This window comes from Lasioglossum baleicum, chromosome 20 (genome assembly GCF_051020765.1).
Source record: "Lasioglossum baleicum chromosome 20, iyLasBale1, whole genome shotgun sequence".
Lineage (NCBI taxonomy): Eukaryota > Metazoa > Arthropoda > Insecta > Hymenoptera > Halictidae > Lasioglossum > Lasioglossum baleicum.
Window position 1 is genome coordinate 1175852 of NC_134948.1, and position 21450 is coordinate 1197301.

A 21450-nucleotide genomic window follows, 5' to 3' on the forward strand; every position below is an offset into this window, starting at 1 on the left:
CTGGGAACCGATTTCCGAGAGAAACACGCGGCGTGCATTCGCAGGCGGTGTATAGTCCAAGAGCTAGATGACAACCGGTAGTAGGAAAAATGGCCGTGCCCGCGACCGGGCAGCTCTCATTCGCGCAATAAAACGCGTCGCGTGTCTAACGGTCGAACAATGAAGCCATTGCCATGCACGCACGGAGTCATTCATGCGTGGTGAGTGCACCGGCACCGCGCCGCGCCGGGGCAAAAAGATCGAGCAACCGGCACGGCAGCAACGTGTCATTATCACCGGTCGCTCGCATTAGCCAACAGGCCGCGAGATTCTGTCACCGAGGCCGGTCCACGAGATCACGATTCACGTTTCGCCGTAATATACGCGTCGTCCGGTAAAAACGACGCCGCGCTGTTCGCCCGGTAGCAGGATTCATTAAAAACGCTGGGACAACGAGCTGGGTTAACGAGGAGCCGACCCTCTTGTTAGGATCTTTTTTAAAACCTAAAAGTCATAGAAAATTTCTCTAGCGAACCGAAAATTGGAATTTCTCAGATATTCGAAGTGGGTAGGGTTGTTTCCAAGGCTGACGGTTTCGAATAGTGGATACGCAGGTGTGAAGGGCTTTCGGGTCACGCCCACTTGGGGTATTGTGACCAAGGATAGTAGTTTTCTATTGTAGTCGACAGTGAAATGTCACAATTATCATAGTATGTGAACACTGTTTTTGGAACTGTTTCAAACTCTGGACGCGATGGGTCTTGAGACCACGCCCACAATATGCTCCCTAATCATCGGGAAAGGACGTTCCCTCATCCGAATGAAAGTAGAAACAGTCAAAGTAAAGAAAGATCATTATCCACACCCGCTTGTGCGGTCTGCAAACAGAAGGGAAGACTTCTTTCTCCGACATGATTTGTTACCGTGCCACGCCCACTCATGGTAGTCTAGAAAAAAGTGAGACAAACCGAGGACAAGATAGATTCTTATAAAAATCCAACTCGGAGGATAAGGAATCTCCTTTTTCTCTGGTATAATTTGTTATCAGGTGACACCCACTTGCGTTAAATAGGCCACGCCCACTCAGCTTCTAAGAGCAATTTGTAAACAGGAGTCAGGATAGATAGTTACCAAGATGAAAGGTGTTTTTCTTCGCCCCGGCGGGCACTCCGAGTCGCTCTCGGGGCAAATAGGGCCTGCAACCCATGCCGTAGAAACGTAGAGTATCGAAGCCTGTCTGACGATTCGGATGTCTGTTCCAGATTCGAGACGGAAGGAGGAGGAGGAGGTCGTGGACTGGTGCAGCCATGCTCAGATCCTGATCACGGAGCAGCACGGGCCCCTGAGGGGTGGCGAGGAGGCGGTGGACCAGGGGATCGAGGAGGAGACGGGTGGTGGAGCGGTAGCTGGAGCGTGGACCTGGAGGAGGCTGGAGAATGAGCTTGTTCAGCATACTGCGTAGAAATTGGGCACTTCGGGTGTCGGTGGTGCTCAACATCTGCGTGTTGCTCTACGTGTGCGCCCACTTCGGCTCCTCCGGGCCCTGGATCGAGGAACCGCCGACGAACTGGGCGGCGCCGTTACAGGCCGAGACGTTCGGCGCCGTGGACCTCGTGAACGGGACGCAGAAGGGCGTCGCTACTTATGTATCGGCTGTACCTGCCATCAAGGATGCGACCGGGAAAGGTCCACGAGGGGGCAACACGACCAGCCTGGCCAGGGCGAGGCTGGTTACCACGAGGCCGACGCCCAACGAGGCCAAGGGCGCCGCCTCTGTTGACAAGAACGATCATCAACGCAATCAGACGGTAAGCTGGCTTATGATGCCTCGAGGTCGCTCGAACGTCCCGTCCCCTCTTACTGGCCCGCCTGCGACCCATGTCCCCCTCGAAAAACTCGCTCGACGATGCGATGGACGCTCGTAAGCAGACTGCGGATGTTTATGCAATTTTCAAGTTTTGCAGGCAAAAAGATTGGTCCAATGGCCCCACCCACAATTTTTATTGATATTATGTGGAAAACAATGGTGTTAGTGCAAATTCGGCGAAATCTTCAGGCCTGTACGAAACATTAGTCATCCGCTTTCCGCGAGTAATTCGAATAAATGTTTTCTGATCCCGAGAGGATCGAGGATGGCCGGGGCTAAGTGTGTATACGTGCTGCTGAAAGATTCAGCAGCATCAGACAGCGGCCATTACCGAGTCTTTTCTCCGTTCGAAAAATTACGTTCGCGTCAACCGAGCTCAGCTCTCCTGCGCCGCCGCCGGAGCTTAATATTTCAGACACGAGGAGAACGGCGCACGTGGTGTGCTCTCGCCCGTGCAAAATTCAGGCAAATGCTTTTACCTACGGGGGGGGGGGGAGGGTGGTGATATTTCAATGGGCTCGCAAATTTCCGGATAAGTCGGGGAACAACATTTCGGCTCGTTTGGGCACTCCCCGGGACCGATGAATGAGATCGTTCATGTCCCTCGGTCTCGACCCCCAACGTCTTTTTGCGAACGAGATTTTTGTGTCTAGGACTCGTGCCGATTCTCGCGATTCACGCCATTCGTCGAAATATAAATGTTCGATAATCAATTCGATTTCGAATGATGGTACAGCAACTTTTGGTGGAAACTAAGGATTAAAAAATTTGAGATTCATTAAAATGTAATTGTTAATGTTTATCGCCGCCGGAGAAACTTGTACGGAGCTCCTCCAATCGCGTTATCGTGTTACGCGGTTTGACGTCGTCAAGGGTCAACGGTTAATGGCAACAACATCGGCAAAAGTTTACAAACATTATCGTATGTCTGAACTGCGGCAATTAGATTCATTGTCCCCGATGACCTCCATGACAGGAAGTGGCGGGTCGCGTGCCTGTTATCGCTAAACTGCAAACCGCAAACATGTAACTTCGTAGGAGAGACAGGAGATATACAGGGTGGCCGAGCAATGCCCAATAATATACCATTACAAGTATAGATGCGATCTAGCACGAACCTAACGTATCCTAGACTGCGGGTCTTTATGCATCATAAAGAAATTGGCTGGGTGAGATATAAAACAGTAGAGAATTAGAAAAATTTCCGGATAATGTTGCTTTTAATGTAACGGAGTACTTAAGGGGTGAAATCAATTTTTATTCTATTCCTGTTTTCCAGAATCAATGCAGAAGAACATTTTTATTTCGCATAAAGATCCGCAGTCTTCTTATAACTATTACTTAACGCATTAATTAACACGAACGATTGCTCTGTTGTCAAGGCGAAGAACACGAACGTCCGGCCAACGATGAGCCTGAAGGAGGCCGTGTCCTGCAAGGAGAAGTCTCTGGAGCCGAGAAGGGCCCAACGTGGCGACTACTGGGTCCTATACAATTACGTTCCGATGAGCATGGCGGTGAGATGCTGGGAGAGCGTGACGTACACCACGCACGCGGACTACACGTTCCTGGACAATCTGGAGCCGTTGCTGGAACGTTGGAGGGCGCCGATATCGATTGCTATGCACGCTCCTGGCACAGACTTCTCGGCGACACTCGACGCCATCAAGTACTCGAGAAACTGTGGCAGCCCCCTGATCGCCCAGCTGGTCACCTTCCACGTTTTCTTCAGCAGCAAACACGTGCCAAAAGTGGTAAATAGTGTACTGCCCCCCCCCCCTCCTAGCGAAGGAAGATCCGTAGGCTGCTAAGATCTCTGCAGATCCCGCTTAGGCATGGACCCCTGCATTGGCCAATCATAAGTCGTCCTACCCTCTAACACTTACCTCTATATCAGATTGGCGTATTTTCCTTTGTAAATTCTCCACAAAGCGATTTGTAAATCTGCCACAGAAACCTCTAGTCTAATGATCGCGGCTGCAGGAACTGCGACGGAGAACCTGTCGAAAAATGCAGACAGTGCTCTAATACGTTACGTTAGGCTCTACCACTGTAATAACACTTGTCCTATTCATGTATTCCTATTGTTCGGTGTTCACAATGAGATTATCTAAAACACGCATTAACCCGGCGTTGGTAAGGTGGGAAAATGTATCGTAAGTGGTAAGGTGGGGTCTCACAGACCCCCCGAAATAATGTATTGTATTATAGAAATAAATACCATTTTCATAAATATAAGATTAGGTATTGCTTAAGAGGCTTGTAATTTGTCGGAGTAAAAACGCAGATCCACGAAGTTAAATGTTTATTATTCAAAAATACTTAACAACTGTCACGCGTTGTTACAATGTTACGATCCATCTAAAATCTCTGGGGTCTGTGAGACCCTACCTAACTAACGCCGGGTTAAGGGAAGGAAGTGTTCCTATAAAAAGTTGAGAATCATTACATCACTGAATTCTAATGAGGATTCAGCTCATCGTCGTGTAAACGACTTGTTCTAACTTCTTCTTCGAATCGGAATAGAACCATCCCTGAAATGAAAGAGAAAACGTCACAAAAAAGGGAATATGAAATCTCGAGCAGCGCATTTTGCAAGACGCAAGGCCATCGCGTTCTTTCAGGGCAAGAAACATTGTTCCTCCGGCGAGACTTTCACGGTCGACAGTCACCGACAATGATTCCTTGCGGATTTTTCCGGTGCGTGGACATCTTGTAAATTCTTCGCTAGGAAACGGACAATTCCCGTGACACAGTGGTCCCCGAGGGGTGTACAACGTTGAAAAGATTGTCGGAAATTACTTGTAAAGATAATGCTAGCGGCGTCACGCACGGGGGAATGCGCACACCGTGAAGAACCATGGGAGGAGCAACTGTTGCGGTGTTAATTGAACATTTCCACAGTTCACGGATGAAGAGAACACCGCCATGGATGAAGTTCTCGAACGAAATCGTTGGAAATCGCTCGCCGATACGGGAATCGGTTGCGGTTGGAGAAGGCAGACGAAATCTTGATTTGGATACTTAGCTAGACCATTAACTGGAAGAATCACTTATGATTGAATGTAGCCACTGTGAAATTCCTAGATCCTGCAATTCTTTCCTTTGTCGTTGTATCAACTTGAACGTGTCGTCGGGATTAGAAGATTCGCTTACATACATTGATTGTTTGATCATTGATTACATACATTGATTGGTTGAATGTAGCTATTGTAAAACGTCTGGATCCTGGAGTTCTTTCTTCTGTCGTTGCATCAAAAGTGAACTAGATGCAACGTTTCCGTCGTGAGAGTACACAGTCGTTTGTTAGCCACCCTCCAGGTAAAAGTTCGAAAGGGAAAGTCGACTGTCGGCGACGGTATCGAGTGGCCAGCCCGGGGAAACACAATACAGCATTTCTTGAAAAGTGGATCAGAGGCCGTGAAAGTATGTATCAATCAGATACGCGGGTGACTAGTTAGCAGCTGGTTAGTGATACACATTTATATTCGCCTCTGTTCCACATAGTCTCCCTTCTTTCTTCGCGGAAGGCGTCTCTTTCTTAATTGCAGTTATTAACGACTCAATGAATTACACGCGTACGGAATTGTTAGGCCCGGAAACGGACCAACTCAACGACAGAGTTTCGTCATACAAAACTGCGGACACAAGAGCTGCTTTCTCTACCCGTTGATTTCTTAAAGTGTCTATAATGGCAAACCGTTTGTCATACAAAATTGCTTCTCTGTGTTCAATATGCAATCAATTCTCTGCGTCACATTCTCTTTCGTTCTGAACTAATTGGTGAACGTATACATATGTATGCTAAACAGATGCACCTCATAAACATACTTCCGTGCCGTTTGAGTGATGCAAATTGGTTAATAAAATTGATGAGCAATGCTGGAGGTGAGATCGAAGAATTTCTGTTCGATTTGCTGTTGTGCTCGTCACAATTGTTAACCCCTTGCCGTGTAATAACCAGCAACAGATTCGTGGCGAACACTCGAGTCTAACAATACTAAATATAGTGCGTGGGAAGTGTCTAGCTGCTCCGCGAAGTAGAACAAGCCACCCCACTGAAATGCCAGCAGGTTTTCGAGAATTCCAGTGTGTCTAATGGTTTGCTTAATCCGTTAAAAATAGGTACCCCCGAGCGAGAAAGTCATGTCCGACACGTACAACTGCACGCTGGGGCCTCCGTGGGTGAACGTCACGCTTTCGAAGATGTATAAAAACGAGAAGAAGCTGCTGTACCCGGTGAACGTTGGCCGTAATATAGCACGCGAATCGGCGCCGACGTTCTACGTTCTCGCCAGCGACATAGAGCTCTATCCGAACCCAAATTTGCCGGCCAAGTTCCTCGAGATGATCAGGAAGAGAGACCAGCCGGCCTTGTACAAGCCGAACCCGAAAGTTTTTGTACTGTCTATCTTCGAGGTGGACGAGAAGAACCAGCCACCGGACAACAAAACGCGTCTGGTGAGTTTGCGGTGCATTCGTCGAGACCCCAAGCGAACGAAAACTTTCAGGATGTTGCTAGTCTAGCTGACGATAATAAGAATTACATGAATTGCACGAATTGCGCAGATCGTCGCGATACTGTTCCTTCGCGTTTAACATTTGCGCAACTTTGAAGCTTGATGGCAATTAAATCGAAAGCAAAGTTGCGGAGTGCAACGGTCGCGCATCCGTTGAACAGCATGAACGCGAGGGTCGTGTGTAATCAATGGCGCTTCCTTTGACCGTGGACCTTGATACAGGCAATTAGTAGCACAGCTTTGCCATTAAACATCGTTCAGCATCGCTGTATAGTATCCCTGCGTATACTCAAAATATAGCTGGTACTCTATCCGTATTATTTTCGTTTCTGTTAGTCGCAAATGCTGAAAGCAGGCTCGGCCATTCCTTTCCACAAGAAGCTGTGCTCTGGCTGCCATAATGTTCCTCGTAGCAAAGAGTGGCAGGAGGCCCCAGAAACCGCGGACCTCCACATTTTTCACGTTGGAAAGAGGACGGGCAGCTTTGTCCACTGGGAGCCAATCTTCATCGGGACCAATAACGACCCTCTGTATGACGAGAGGCTTAGCTGGGAAGGGAAGAGCGACAAAATGACACAGGTAGACACTTCTGGAACCTTAAACCCTGCAAACATCAAGTTAGGCTGCTAATTGTAGTGAACAGACTGTATCCTCTCATGCTATCACCTTTTATGCTAGGTTTACATGACTTCAATCACTTCTAGTACAGTTAATAGTAAGAAACATCTCCTTGCTCATGCGTAAACAGCTTGTTGGGTGCAAAAGTAGCCCCGGATGCTACTCTGCCTCTCCCTGAGCGTTCAGGCTACCTTCTCAAGGTACCATTAGCACCTAATGCTTGTATTTTAATTCAGGGTTACGCGTTATGCGTCCTCGACTACGACTTCCTGATCCTGGACAACGCGTTCCTGGTGCACCGTCCCGGCATCAAGATCTTCAAGAAGGACCCTCACCGGGAGATGCTCACGGCGAAGACGAACTCGCTGATCAAGAAGATCATCGTGCCGGAGCTGAAGATCCTTTATGGAACGCGGAAGGGCTGCGCTGTGTAGCCCGTGGAGAATCCGAGGCGTCCGCAGGTGTCCCCAGGTGACAGGTTTCCAGGTGTTGTCCCCTGGAAAGACGAATACTACGCGCGGCAGGCTCCTTCAGTTTCCAGATCCTCTGAGAAACGGTGTCGACGAGAGAGCCCGAACAGCGTTCATTGTGATTCACAGACATTGCCCTATAATGATGCCAATTGAATGGTGCCGAAAGTATACACATGTTTATTGATCAGTCTAACCGTGAAGGGGACGACTCCGCTCTTCTTCACCTTCTTCAGCAAACTGATCGTTAGTTCCTGCGACGAGTTACACGCCACTCCTTCGTTTCTCATCACCGACTTCTTTGCTAGTACAAAAGCGCGAGAGAGTAGTGCATCTTTTAAGGCGCTAGACTCGCCTCCTACACGCTAAATGAAGGATCAATCTAGCGCGCAATTATCCCAAGGTGGTCCACTTTTGCGTTTTCGAGGCGTAAGTTGCATTATTCGGCAGCACGCAGCTATCGTAGCTTTATGAAAACGTATTGTTCGACAGCGGCAGCATTGTAGCGCCGCCATAATGCTTCTCGCGGCTCCGCTACGTGCTGCCGAATAATGCAAATTACGACTTGAAAACGTAGGCATTCAAACGGTGGGCATTTTTGTCTGAATTGAGACAAAACCGTGTCCCTGCCAGCACCCGTCGTTACTATAGAAGTAGGACATTTCGGGAATCTTGCGGAATTGTTTGAGTTTGTTATTACAATAGTACAATCCTCGTGCACGTACATGTATCTAGCGGTGCGTGAGCGTGCAACGAGATTCACGCGCGAGAGTCTAGCGTCTTAACGGAGCGCGCAACAGTGTAGAGATGTTCTTCGAAGATGTTCTCCCCCGCTGCGAAAGGATTCCACTGTATTTTTCAGCAGAGACTCATCGAGATGATTGTACATAGTAGCGTTTCGAAGTAGCACCTCCGTGTGTACAGCTGCAACGTTTCCTTCTATCGGTTTTTCTGTGTGCATTTCTTCTCTCATTCCACGTTTCTACTTTCTTGCTGAATTGCACGAGACAAATGGTACGCTCAAGGTAGTTAGTACCAGTGAACTGAAGGGTAGGTCATGCTCATCGAATTTTTACGGTTTCACCATTCCTATGAACGTTGTCTAAATTCGCTAGGCGAATTACCTTGAGCACAGAGCGATGTTGCTGCGATGTTTCAAACTCTTTCTCGTATTACTCGCCTCACTGCCATACCCTCGTTTCCCCATCGAGGGACACACGCGTAATCTTATTGGTTATTTATTCTGATTTCGCTGTAACCCGATGCATTTATCGTCCGCCTGCTATCGAGAGCTCGAAAGTATCGAGCGACCAGGCAATCAGGGCGGGCGCAGTGAGGTTGTCATTTTCGAATCTCCCGCCATTTCTCCTCCCTCCACTCGCGGCGGAAAAGTCAAACTATCGATCGAGAGAAGCCGCGGAAATATTTTCGAATTGTTCAAGACTGAGGAACATTTGACGACCGTTGCGACCAGGGACACTGTATCCTATGACTCTTCGATTAACGAGCATCCAGTCATTAGTTGTTTAACGATTCTTTAATTAGCATAACTAAGGTGTATTGTCGTTTACACACGTTTTTTTTTCTTCTATTCTACTCACGAAGGGAATCGGTGCTTCCAGTGATTCGAACCACTCGTTATCGTCGAGAAAAGAAAGTCATTCGATAAATCGTAAGGGGTGTAATCACTATGGATCGTACAGCTTGTCAAATCTAGCTGTAAATAGGCGGAATCTCGCAACGATGGTGAACTGATCGTCACCTGTCAAACGATGCACGTGGCGACAGTTCAATTAAAAAGCAAAGTGACACAAGTGTATTCACACAAAAATATAAACAGTTGTTTTGTATGTTTACTGCTGTAAGAAATAATGGACAGTACGCACTTTTATGTTGCATCCTTCTCTCGTCAAGTGCAGTCTTTGTTTTTGTCTGTGCATTCCTAAGTTTTGGTCAACCGCAGAGCTAGATTTGACAAGCTGCACGTCTCTTTTTCCCAATCGAATCATGCACGAGAAAGAGCTTCGCGCTGATCAGACAGGGCTGAGAGGTTTATTATTATGGGATTTTGCGTCTCGGGAAGTATCTTGGATCGTGTACGAAAACATTGTAAATATATAAATATTATATACACGCTCGTAAGTGTAAGTACACGAGCACGATTGTAACTGATACTATTTTACACGGAATAATTAGGTATTCAAACTGGGTGAGTCCCTGCGTAAGAAGCGTAGACTGTTCGACGTTCCAAAAATTCTGTATCGAAATCAAAACGAACATCGAACAAGCTACAATGGTTGATGCGAGTGAGATAATTAAGGAACCAGTGTACTCAAACAAGTCCAAACTGATGGCGCTAAGCGAACCATTGATTTACAAGTTTTGCAACCAGCACGCACCAGTTTTCTGTTTCCCAAGGAATCAAAATGTTTTTCGATGGTGTTCGACGCCATACGATGCACAGATTTATAATGTATGTACGTCGAAACCATGTGTTTCTTTTATCTCTGCCCAGTAATCAATTTCAAAGGCTATAGGAATACATATAATATCGATAAGACTTGAACGACAATTTAGAGTCAGTCTAACGAGAACCCGTAAATGAGAAACACTGACTCGAATTTTTGTGTGATAATCTTAGGGCACAAACTAAGTGTTACTTCTATAATCCTGCTTCGTGCTATCGCATCATTCTTTCACGAATACCACCTCTGGCTGAATTGGTTCGATCAACGCTAGGTCTACGGGTCAGTGCAACGGGACTTTATCAAAGTAACGACAAAGAAATCAATTTCTTCTTTACAATCTCAATAATCGTAAACTAAACGTTTCAGCCAGCAAAAATGACAAGGCTCTATTTATTTAGATTCTGTGCAATGTTGACTACAACGCTTGGACAAAGAAGCTTATGGAATCAATTTCCATGTAAGCAACTTCATGATTTCAATAATCGTAGGATGAAAAATATAAAAATATTAGAACTCGCCCTGTAAACCTAGCGTTGAGTGAACAGCAGTTCCAGAAATTATTTTACGCTAATCCTCAGCGAAGAAAGCAGTTCCGCTTCCTTACGTAAAGTATGGAATCCATTCTTTCGAGAGGGGTCAAGAGAAATCTTGAATAATTCCCAATGTAGTGGGTACAACAATCATTTTCACCAGAGGTGGTATCGTAACGTAGATACTGTCGAAAATATCTGAAAAGGGAACGTGAGTCATTGACAATAGATTGAGTTCCGGAAACGGTTCAGTTGGAAAAGCATTTTATATCGTAATAGGAATAAGTTGTTCAGGGGAATTGAATTTGTGGCGACGTCCATTCACGTGCGAAAGTATTCATCGAACGAACGGATCATTTGTTTCTCCGTATACTCGTGGCAGAATATAAACTCTTCCGAGACAGGAGTTGCGAGTTCCTTTGGTCGTCTATTGCCATCCCCTTTTTAATTTATCGGGGCTGTGCAAATCGTGTGTAATAATTGTTCGTAAATGATAATGTGTATTCTGTGCCTTATCGTCTTCGTCTCAATGTGTATGCGTGTGGTATTTGAGACAGGTGTGCGGAAAAGAGAGCCGACACGAAGAGCTAAGCATAATAAGAAACATACTCGAAGGTGAAATAAATCACTGCGGTGATTGATATGTTGCAAAGGGACAAGAAGAAGAACAAAAAAGAACAGAAAAAATGAATTACATTGTTAACGTAGCAGACTTTTTATGCGTACACTTTGTCTAGTATGTATTTAAGTCTTAAGGAAGAAATTAAGTCCATACACCTTGTAATATCGCCTTGACACTGTAATTCATTTTTACCAATAAAATATTTTTCACTGATTTATAACATCTTCAGATTCACATTTATTATTATGACTGGCCCATTCGACGAACTCATTGTACAGGTATATATATATATCTGATTTTTTCACTACGATACGCTTTTTTGTAACGATGACACAAATGAGGAGAAGTCTTTCAAATTAGCCGAGAATCCTGTTGTTACATTCGGATCCGTTTGTCGTTCGCTAGTTTACAGTGAATTTCAATTACTTCGTAAATACACTGAATTTTATCTTTCTCGACTGAGCACTTCACGACAAAGTGCTAGACTGCAAAATAATTATGGCATTTCTATAGAAAACGATAAGGGCACGTCGTTGTGTGTATTGTGATTGTAAGTACTGTAAATAATAAGCCACTGTGTTGCTAGACGGTACAGTGTATATTATTCTTGTACATTCTCTCAGGCTCTTTCCCCATTAATCTTCAGTGAACGATTTCTTCTTCGTTCGGTCTCGTTTAGCTGTTGTTATTCGAGAGATTGTGAACATTTTCACCCCGTTCCGGAAGCTCTGTTTGCGAGAATATGGATAAATGTTTAGGCTAACGAGTTTCAGAACGTTTTTATATACATAGAATATAATTGTACGCGGTCGGGAGTATCCTATTGTTTTCTGCATTCTCAGATTAAATTGTCGTTCGTCTTGGACATAATTGTATATGCGAAACGATCGTTTCAACAAAAAGGAAAGTATCTATTATTGGTATAAATTAAATCGATATTTTTAGCGTGTACATGAATTATGTGTAATATATATGAATATTTCTCTTGATTAGAAAAAGAAGACGTAACGTGTGAGACTGTATGTATGTATGCACACGAGTATAAACGAATGTCTCTGCAAGTCGCGTGAGAATACTGACCTATTAACTCTATATCCCTGTACATATGTAAAATTGTATTTTTCCAAATAACAGGATAGAAATATAAGAATCGTTTAAGTAACTCGAACTTTCATTATTTTAAACATTCCTCTATTTCTCTCCACTCTCATATACTCTCAGGTATGTTAGTGCAGATATAAAATATAAACCGCGCACAAAGTTTGAATAAATTGAATCTTGTGTATATATTTTTACTTTTAAAAAGCTCGGTAGGTTTAGCGTTTCACTGATGGAAGTAGCTACAGCGGAAAGGTTTGTATATTTCAGTTTATTTAATTAAAATATACAGATTTGAAACGTGATCACACATTTGTTCGAGTTCGCCTCCTTCGACCTATGCTTAACCTGAGATAAACCACTATAAATTTTTTTTGTCGCTCGCTTCACATTCCTGCCTCTCACTCTCCTTTTCACGCACACACACACTCTCTATCTCTCACTCTCTCCATACTCTCTTAATTTTTCTGTGTCAATGATAAATTTTATTCTTCTTAAGTTTTCTTTACGTCAGCTCTCAGAAAATACTTGGTTTTTCTTCACGTCCTATATAACGAATTAATTTGTTTACATCTAGAAGCGCAACCAGACGGATCCCTTTTGTCGCTCACTTGTTCTATAATATAGAATAACTCTCGTGTTGTATATAAATAAACGCTAGCAAAGATTTATTTTGTTTCCTTGAATTCATCTCCTAAGAGCCTTTTCATCCTACGTGTATATAGACCATTCGCATGATATACGCGCGCGCGCGTGTGTGTGTGTATCTGTGTTACATATTATACGTATATGTATAGATATGTTATATATTTATATGTATATACAGTGCCAACTTGTATCGCATGCACCAAGAAGAGTATTTTTGTTTATATAGATATATATTTTTATCTATTATATTATATATAGAATTATTTCTTACAAGCGAGGTCTCTTACACCCTAAATATATTTAATCTATGAAGACACGTAACACTGATTTACTCTATTAAAATTAGTTAAATAAATTTACTTCGGTTCATCTCTTTTTCTCTCTTTCATTCATCCATATTCTCTCTCTCTCTCTCTCTCTCTCTCTCTCTCTCTCTCTCTCTCTCTCTCTCTCTCTCACCCTTTCCGTTGCAACAGTGAAAAAAGTGTTTTGTCTTCTTGGTCCATGGTATATGAATACACTTTATACATACATACACACATATATATATATATACACATTCAATAAATGGTAACTATTGTAGGCACGTGTCGTTTTTATTTCTTTTTTATCATACCCTCTCCTCTCGTTTTCCTACTCTTCGACATACAACTTAGAAATTCCTTTCTCTGCACTGTCTACAATGAAACGTAAAAATATAAAAATATCAGTAAACTCATATAAATTTACGCCTCTTTTTAAAGTATAGTTCGCTCCCCTCCCCCCGCGAACGATCCAAGAGCAATACTTCGTTTCCATAAATATCTCTGGTAAAAAAAAAACGAGCGACAATGCTCTGCTGCTACCCGGATCGTTCGCATTTGTTGTAACACACAATTATCAGAAAAAAAAAACGAAAACGAAAAATATTCAGCCTAAATTTGTCCTGAAGTACAATTCCGCACTGCGCTGTGCGATTTTCAAAAAATGGTAGCTTACATTAACGCCCACACAAGTTGAAAAATCATTGTTCTAAAATAAAGAAGGGGGATGGGGGGTGTAATAGAAAATATAAGGGGAAAACAACCAAACCAATAGGGGGACACTGATTAACGATAAGCACTGATCAACCGTTAAAACGTTCGTGTTTCTTTTTAAATCCACGTTTCCTCGTCTCAACCATTTTTTCATTAAATTGCTCTAAATATATAAATCTAAACTTTGTTTTACCGCGGTAATAGACAGTCGTTTTCTTATTTTCTTCGCCATTGTCTCGCGCCCGTAGCGGCCGCTATTCAAGATTCATTGTCGCATGTGTAAATGAACAATTGAACGCCTTGCAACGTGATAGGTAGCAAAAATTATTATCACGACTTTTGTGCTGTCTTCGTACAAAGTGACACATATTATATATTTATATATATAATATATAAAAGATTTTATGATTTTTCGAGAGAATCTTCAATGGCCACTCCGTGCCGAGCCAAAAGCAGATTACGTACCTACGCGCTAAATATATTTTAACCATTTTTCTTGTTGTTACTAATGTTTGTAACCGTACTCGAGTGCAAGGGAAACGCACTTTCAAATAATCGTTTGACGACTCTCAATTTACAATTCCCTCAAGATATCGGTTTCTCGTAGATCTATAGGAATCATCGTGGGGGTCGGAGAAAAAGATAATTTCTACAAATATACATACGCGGCTCTGTCGCTCCCTTAGATATACAGTCGTTCTTCTCGTCTATGTATTATCACACATTTTTATACACATACATATATATGTTCACAGTACTTTCTTCGATCAACGCTTCCCCTCGAACTATCGTGAAATAGTCGAACGCGCAACACAATGGAAGAAGTCTCTACCCGGACACGCCATTGATTTCAATTTGGCTGTAGCATTTTCTCAAAAGAAAAGAAAAGAAAAAAACAGTGAACAGATGACTAATCGGAAAAAGAACGGAAGAGTGAGACGATGTAAAACTGTTCAGAGAAGTTCCGAAGAACCGTACAACAAGTAAAAACATTACGATGAAATCCACTTTAATGCAGGTCAATCATACAAGTTTCATTGGTATCGATATTTATTGCTAACCGTTATTCAGCTGCTCGAATTCGGAGAAAATACTTTTTGCTTGCCGGTTAAAAAAGAGAAACAGTGACGTTAAAACTGTACTGAAACGGTGAATTCGATCGAATTGGTCCGGAAAAAGGCCATGCTTTCGAAACGGTGACAAACCCGACTGGTCGGAAATATTGTCCATTAAAAAGATTCTTACGAGAAAGATTTTCTCGTAAGTTAAAAATCTTTCTCGTAAGTATTTGTTAAAATAGAAGAACAAAGCCATTCGCAAAATTTCCGGCCAATTGGGTTTGGCCGGTTTCCGGAAGTGCCGCTCGGAAAAATCGTTGTCCATGAAATGCAATTGTACCTCTGCGGAGAGAGAAAGCAATAATACGACCGATAAAACCGATGAAGGGGGTTAAGGGGACAATAAATACCCCGCACAGAAAAAAGAAAAAGAACAATGGTAATTGATGACGCGCGTTTCTCCTACCTTACTTCCCAAGGCGTTTAATGCGAGATCGCGTGCTCAGCGACCGGGCGCTCGGATTATACGGCGATTTGACTCTCTTAGCCATCCCGGAACTAGTATTACATCCTGTGTTGCTCGGACTGATCGTCGAACAGGTCCCGCTCCCGTTGTTGTTGTTGTTTTGCTTAATTCCGGACGACAACGAGGCGGATCTTACTCGGCTCGCCTGCAGGAACCCGTTACTGCTCGACTGTTTCAGCTTGCTCGACAACGAGAGCCGATTAGGTTGTTTCACTAGGCTGTACTGATGCATGTCCACGTTACGCGATCGTAGAGTCTTCACTGGCGTCGCGGCGATGGTGTCTGACCTGGAGGATTACACGAAAGACATAGTACAAACGAACTTCTCAAACTTAGGGGGGTAAACTCGTTTTTCCAGGATTACAAGGGACCGGGATGCGTCTTCTCATTTCTCGATAATGCAAAGCGCTAGATAATAGATTAATCTAGGCCACAATCACCCTAAAAAGTTCTATTTTTACGTTTACGAGCCGTAATTTCCATTATTCGGAAGCATACAGCTGCGGATTTAGCTATTTTCGTAAAGCTGCGATAGCTACATGCTGCCAAATAATGGAAATTACGCCTTGAGGGCGATTGTGGCCTAGATTCATCTTTTATCTAAAAGACCCCCAACTTTGCATTATTGAGAAATGAGTAGGCGCATCCCGCACCTTTGCCATCTTAGAAACGAATCTACCTACTTAAGAAGTTGAAGACTAGAGGATGCGTACCTGAGCCAACGTTGTGGAACGGTAGTACTATCCGATGAACCTATAATAGACATAGTCCGACTTATCCTCCTCTCGGTGCAGCCATTGGACCTGTTGTCCCACTCCCTAGCACTCAGACTAACAGCCAACAGTTGTTTCAGCAGGCCTTTGATGGATGGTCTTCGGATAGCCTTCACCGGTGTCACTTTCTTCCCTAGATTCCTCTGGAAGGTATTCAAAGACGACAACCTGTCCTGTATGGGCACGGTCGCAGCACTGCCTGGCGAACGAGAGATGTTTGACTCCGTACCGGGCCAGCTGAGGCTACCAGCTGCGTCCTTGGTGGTCTGGTTCGCAGGATCATTTTCATCGACAGGGTTCGGCCTATCTTCGGACCTTGTCCTCCTCTTGAAACAGGGCTCCTGTAACACGCATGTCTCCTCCACTGTGCTAACTACACTTTGCGATATTGCACTATGTCTTCGCTTCGTACCGACAGCACTACCGGCCGTTTTACCCGGCGAGTTTCTAACGTCTTCGTCCACTGTGTTCCCGGCTACCTTTGTACTACGCGACTTGAACCACGTCGGGTTCACGTACTTTTTCGTCGCCGGCTCCGCGGACGCGGCCTCCGCGAGGCTGTTTCGCGAGTGCCCGTTCAAACTGTGCTTCTTCCTCCTCGCGTTCCTCGCGTCTGTTCGCGTGCTGGAGAACAGGGTCTGCTGTTTGTAACGCGATCCGTTCAACACGTTCCCGGTCACTTTGTTCTCGTTCGCCGGAGGACTCTCCGACGAGACGCTGCCCTCCTCCGCGGCGCCGCCGTCGACGTTCGTGGAAGAACATACATCATGACCCTCGCAAAAAAATGCACTTTGGTGTATCACGTTTGAGTCGCCAGCCGCCTTGCTGTCCGTGCTCTCCGTTGAAGGAGACTCCGAGCTCGGCGCAGCTTCGTCAACCTGATCGTTGGTTACTTCCGGTTGTTTCTCATTCGCAACCGACTGTTCTTGATCGGCTTTCTTCGGCAGACTTGTCTCTAGTTTCTTATCGTCTACGTCCACGTTTTTCTCCGCTATTTCGTGCGATATCGTTTCCATGATCTTAACGGGCCCGTTCACGTCCTCGACATTCGTGTGTCTTACCTCGTCTCCTATCTGGTGACTTATGTCCAGGCTATCCTCCAGCTTTTCTTCCAGCAGAATCTTCTCCGATGTCGCCTCCTCTCGGCTATCTTCGACTCGGTTGCATAAATCCGATTTCTGAAGGTCGATGTTGTGGCTCGGTGTTGACAGAGCTCTTGGTACGCTCAGGGACATCGAACTGTAGGTAGGCTTCTCTGGGTTCTCTGCTGAGAGTGTCGCCACAGGGCTGTGGACACTGTGATGCGCCATGACGCACTCCTTCTGGCTCAGTAGAACCTTTTCGAATGAGATTTCTTTGTTAATGTAACCTTCCAAAAGAGATATAGCTACTTAAAATCTATGCTTCCATTTGAAAGTATTTAGAATCAGATTTCACCGACTCCGCAAAGTTAATGTAACCTTGATACTTTTAGCAAAGATACATACTTCGCTTCGAGATGGTCCAGGTGGATCCAGCATCAGCGTCACGACGCTCGTGTTGTCCGCGCGTAGTCTCTTCTGCGACCACCTCTCCAACGCTTTATCCACTAGGCTTTTCGAAGGGTTGATCCACAACTGAATGTTATCGGACTGCTGCTGGGGCGAAATATCGAAATAATCAGTTAGCCCGTTGGACTCGAAACCATTTGAATTCCGAAATCAAGACATAGAATACAGAAGAGTTTAATAATTTCAAAACTGTACTTTCTAACTTAGTAACTTATAACTTAATACTTTCAAACAATAATCTGACACTTCTGACTGGTGCTCCAGAGTCACTATTAGAGTGCAAAGGCTTAAAACGGCAAATTTAAATGAATCGTAATTTCCTAAACAACTTTGTCGGATCGTACCCCATTACACGTTTGCTGAGAAGCGATCAGGTGCTTCTCGTTGTGCCTGTCCGCAGCTTGAACAATAGCTACAGCACCCTGTGGCGTCAACATGTTCCACAACCCATCTGTTCCGAATATAAGGCAACGATGTGATTCAACGTCAATCGCAACTACTTTAACATCTGGTTCAGGAGATACAACAAATGTATTCAACTCAGAATTGTAACTCCACAGATCACCTGCAAAGAAAAAGCGGAGTTTTACAAATCGACCACCTAAAAAGCACAAGGAGTACGTTCTAGAAGTCCGAAGGATACCTAAAGATCTAGCAACAGCGAGGAATGGAATCTCATCTATGTGAGTCGACCTGCGTACAGGCCCCTTGTGTCCAATACGAGGTCTGTTCCAAACGACTCGAGGAACTCCAGATTTGCTAACAACTTTCCCACCAGACTTTCGTATCCTCAACATCTCTGGTCCGCTCTCGGGCTTGTGGTCCTTGGTCAAAGCCTTGGCTCGCCACTGTGAATCTCCGTCCACCTGGTAGCCCAAAATAATAGCAGAATCGCCAACGTGACCGATGTAAATCTTGCCCTTGCGAATGAACGCTATGCTGGCGGTGGTGCCGGCCGTAGATGGCAATCCGGAGGCGGTTCTTGGCCACTTATCTGAAGGAAAAGTGAACGCTTGTGAATACGGAAAATGAGCGACGACACTCCCGAAGAATCATTTCCCAAACGTTTCCAACGATTCAGAGAAACGACGGGGAGCATAACGACGAAGGAATTCGAATATTCTCTTTCAACTAATTTTTCTCGAAAGTCCACGGTTTCAGGTTAGCTCGTGTTACATAACCTAAATTCTAACCTAATCGGGCTAAAAGTCGGTGGTGGGGGAAATACGCGGGACAATGACAGAAATCGTTTCGGGTGGCATCGATATGGCGCGGTATCTCTGCGGACGGGTTCGAAACGGGTCGGGAAACGGCGGGAAGAATCTTGCGAGGGGAAGTAAAAAAAAAACCCGAGCAGGAAGTTAGGGCAGAACGGTGATATGGTGTGCGAGCCTACGTGGGTTAGCTTACCGAGCTCCCGCCACATCGCATAGTGCGTGCTCACGTATCCGTCTCGGATCGCGCGTAGCACGTCCTCGTCCCGATCCGACCAAAAGTTCTTTTGCTTGACAATCACGTTCATCAGGTGCTCCTTGGCGTAGCTGGCAGCCTCGCCGCCACCGTGACCGTCGAAGATCCCAAAGAACGCGTACTCGAGATCCTTGTCATCCGGTGTCGATTGAAAGGCCACGCTGAACATGTCCTCCATGTACTTTCGACCGCCCTGGTTACAGTGCCCGGTCACCCTCAGGTTAACCCCGATGCTCAACGGCATGATGGCACAACACTGACGACGGATCCCGCGGCGCCGGGTCCCTGCACACACACCACACGCACGAGAAGCTACTCGCTTCTCTCTCTCTCTCTTTCTCGCTCTCTTTTTCTATCTCTGTGTTGCTCTCCTCTCTTCTCCTCTCGTTCTATGAGCAGCACTCTCGTCGAGACTCCGAACACGGAGCACACAGCACACACCACACGCGACAGACACGGTTTCCTCGGAACCCCCTTTGGCTCTCACTCTCTCAGCAATCGGTCGACACGTACACCGGAACGGAAGCCTCGTATTTACTGGGCAGGTCCGCCGCGCTACGCTCGAGGGACGCACACACACGACGAACGATCATGGCCCACCAGACCACCACACAGCACAATGACGTTGGCTGCCTGCGCGCAACGCGCAACCCAGCTCTTTGCCCCCCCCCCCCGCCGCCAGAACTCCAAGGGGAACGGAGGAAGGGGGACACCGTCCTTCCCTCTCTCTACCTCCCTACCCTATAAGCCGCGTCCACACACTGCGCAGAACGAAACCGCGCAGACTACACGGGCAGAGAACGAACCGAATACTACAGCGCGGTACACAAACGGTGCAACCCGGAAATTTTTAATTTTTAGATTTTTAAAATATTATCGTAATGTTTCATGATCGATAGTGTGCGTAAGAAGAAGTTCTCACGCTACGTTGCAATCCTTCATCGTGCCTGTGATGGTACTTATAAGAGAAACTCGGTGGACCAGTTCTTCCCCCACTTTTGCCGTTTAAACACGCATTTGGGAATTTTTTCAAATTTTTTTGGTTGCAAACTCCAGCTGCGCATTGCATAGAACGACCGCGCGGCTCTAGACGAGATTGTACACCGCGGTACACAATTGTTGCGCCTCCTGAATTTTGAATTTTTGAATTTGAAAATTGTAATTCACGCGCGAAGGCGTGATGAATCGATCACGAGGCACCTTCGATATCATCGAGGAGTGGAACAATGAACGTTGGCGATCAGGCGCGAGGCTGACAGGCACTGTGTGAGCGTAGCTTACGATTTCACCGTCGCTCGGGAGTCCCGACGGAGTTCTCGAGGATCTTCGAGCAGAAGATTTTGGAACAGTGCATTATATTTCATACTGTGGACAAAAAATAAGAAGTGTATCTTATCTGGCGAGATATTGGTGCCAAATATAATTTATAATATTATCTACAACTTTTACCGAATATACCAATTCGATGACAAGAATATCGAAATCAATGAAATACATAAAAGTAATTTAAATTTGGTGCATTACTGTAACTTATTAGCGCAACAAATAAATATAATGTTCTCTATGTTTTCCGAACTAGGTAACTTGCAATTAATTACAAAAATTCAATAGGAAGGAGATATTGTATGGATTAATGATTTCAAAATAAAGGCTACTTCACACCGTAGTTTTTCCTCACACCAGTCAATAAAGCATTTGAAAGGTTGTTTTTTTTTCTCCTTTTCGTTGGCATAATTGAAAATCGAATTGCACTCACCGTTGCGTAACTACATAAACACATTTCCAGGCGAGTAATTGAACGCAAAGGTGATGGCTTTATTTACTGCTTCTATTTCGGACAAAATGGCGCGCGTCGTTATATGAATATGTATGAATGTTGAATTTAATGGTTGCACCTGGGATATATGTCATACAGTGACGGCTAAAAATTATATGTTTATCAAATTTAATAAACCGAGGCGAATTTTAACAGACTTATTCGCGGTACCTCAAGGTCAAAGTTCAAAAATTGTATTCTAGTATGGGTTTCTTGTATTTGAATAGGTTTTGCCGAATTTATAAATTACCCGCCATTTTAATTAGAAATTGGATTAATTGTAAACGGATCGAGTGTCATCGATATTTTGCGATACGATAGTCCTTCGAAGTGTCCTGTTTAAAACATTACAGTTCCAGGATAATCTAGGACAATAGAAAGGGAATAAGAAAGACACGAGCAATAAAGTGTTCGCGGTAAC

The 21450-nt window shown here is 44.7% G+C and overlaps 2 protein-coding genes across 2 annotated transcripts; one reads left to right on the forward strand and one right to left on the reverse strand.

Annotated features, from left to right (window-relative positions):
- The first annotated feature begins 1235 nt into the window (after nucleotides 1-1235).
- Nucleotides 1236-12236, forward strand: LOC143218880 (beta-1,4-glucuronyltransferase 1). The gene is made up of 5 exons (XM_076444433.1): nucleotides 1236-1787; nucleotides 3229-3600; nucleotides 5972-6307; nucleotides 6703-6945; nucleotides 7221-12236. The coding sequence occupies exons 1-5, from the start codon at nucleotides 1416-1418 to the stop codon at nucleotides 7416-7418; spliced, it is 1521 nt and encodes a 506-aa protein (XP_076300548.1). The 5' UTR covers nucleotides 1236-1415; the 3' UTR covers nucleotides 7419-12236.
- A 191-nt stretch (nucleotides 12237-12427) lies between these two features.
- Nucleotides 12428-19870, reverse strand: LOC143218875 (uncharacterized). The gene is made up of 6 exons (XM_076444419.1): nucleotides 19154-19870; nucleotides 18387-18737; nucleotides 18088-18308; nucleotides 17681-17827; nucleotides 16134-17530; nucleotides 12428-15707 (listed from the first exon to the last, which is right to left on the reverse strand). The coding sequence occupies exons 1-6, from the start codon at nucleotides 19455-19457 to the stop codon at nucleotides 15362-15364; spliced, it is 2766 nt and encodes a 921-aa protein (XP_076300534.1). The 5' UTR covers nucleotides 19458-19870; the 3' UTR covers nucleotides 12428-15361.
- Nucleotides 19871-21450: the final 1580 nt, after the last annotated feature.

What these genes read in the sequence shown, in the direction of transcription:
- LOC143218880 (XM_076444433.1), top strand. Translation starts at nt 1,416, where the DNA reads ATGAGCTTGTTCAGCATACTGCGTAGAAATTGGGCACTTCGGGTGTCG. An exon ending in GCAAACACGTGCCAAAAGTG is followed by an intron (nt 3,601 to 5,971) that starts GTAAATAGTGTA and finishes CGTTAAAAATAG; the next exon opens with GTACCCCCGAGCGAGAAAGT. An exon ending in AGAGCGACAAAATGACACAG is followed by an intron (nt 6,946 to 7,220) that starts GTAGACACTTCT and finishes ATTTTAATTCAG; the next exon opens with GGTTACGCGTTATGCGTCCT.
- LOC143218875 (XM_076444419.1), bottom strand. Translation starts at nt 19,457, where the DNA reads ATGCCGTTGAGCATCGGGGTTAACCTGAGGGTGACCGGGCACTGTAAC. An exon ending in TGCGATGTGGCGGGAGCTCG is followed by an intron (nt 18,738 to 19,153) that starts GTAAGCTAACCC and finishes CTTTTCCTTCAG; the next exon opens with ATAAGTGGCCAAGAACCGCC. An exon ending in CTCAGCAAACGTGTAATGGG is followed by an intron (nt 17,828 to 18,087) that starts GTACGATCCGAC and finishes TCGCCCCAGCAG; the next exon opens with CAGTCCGATAACATTCAGTT.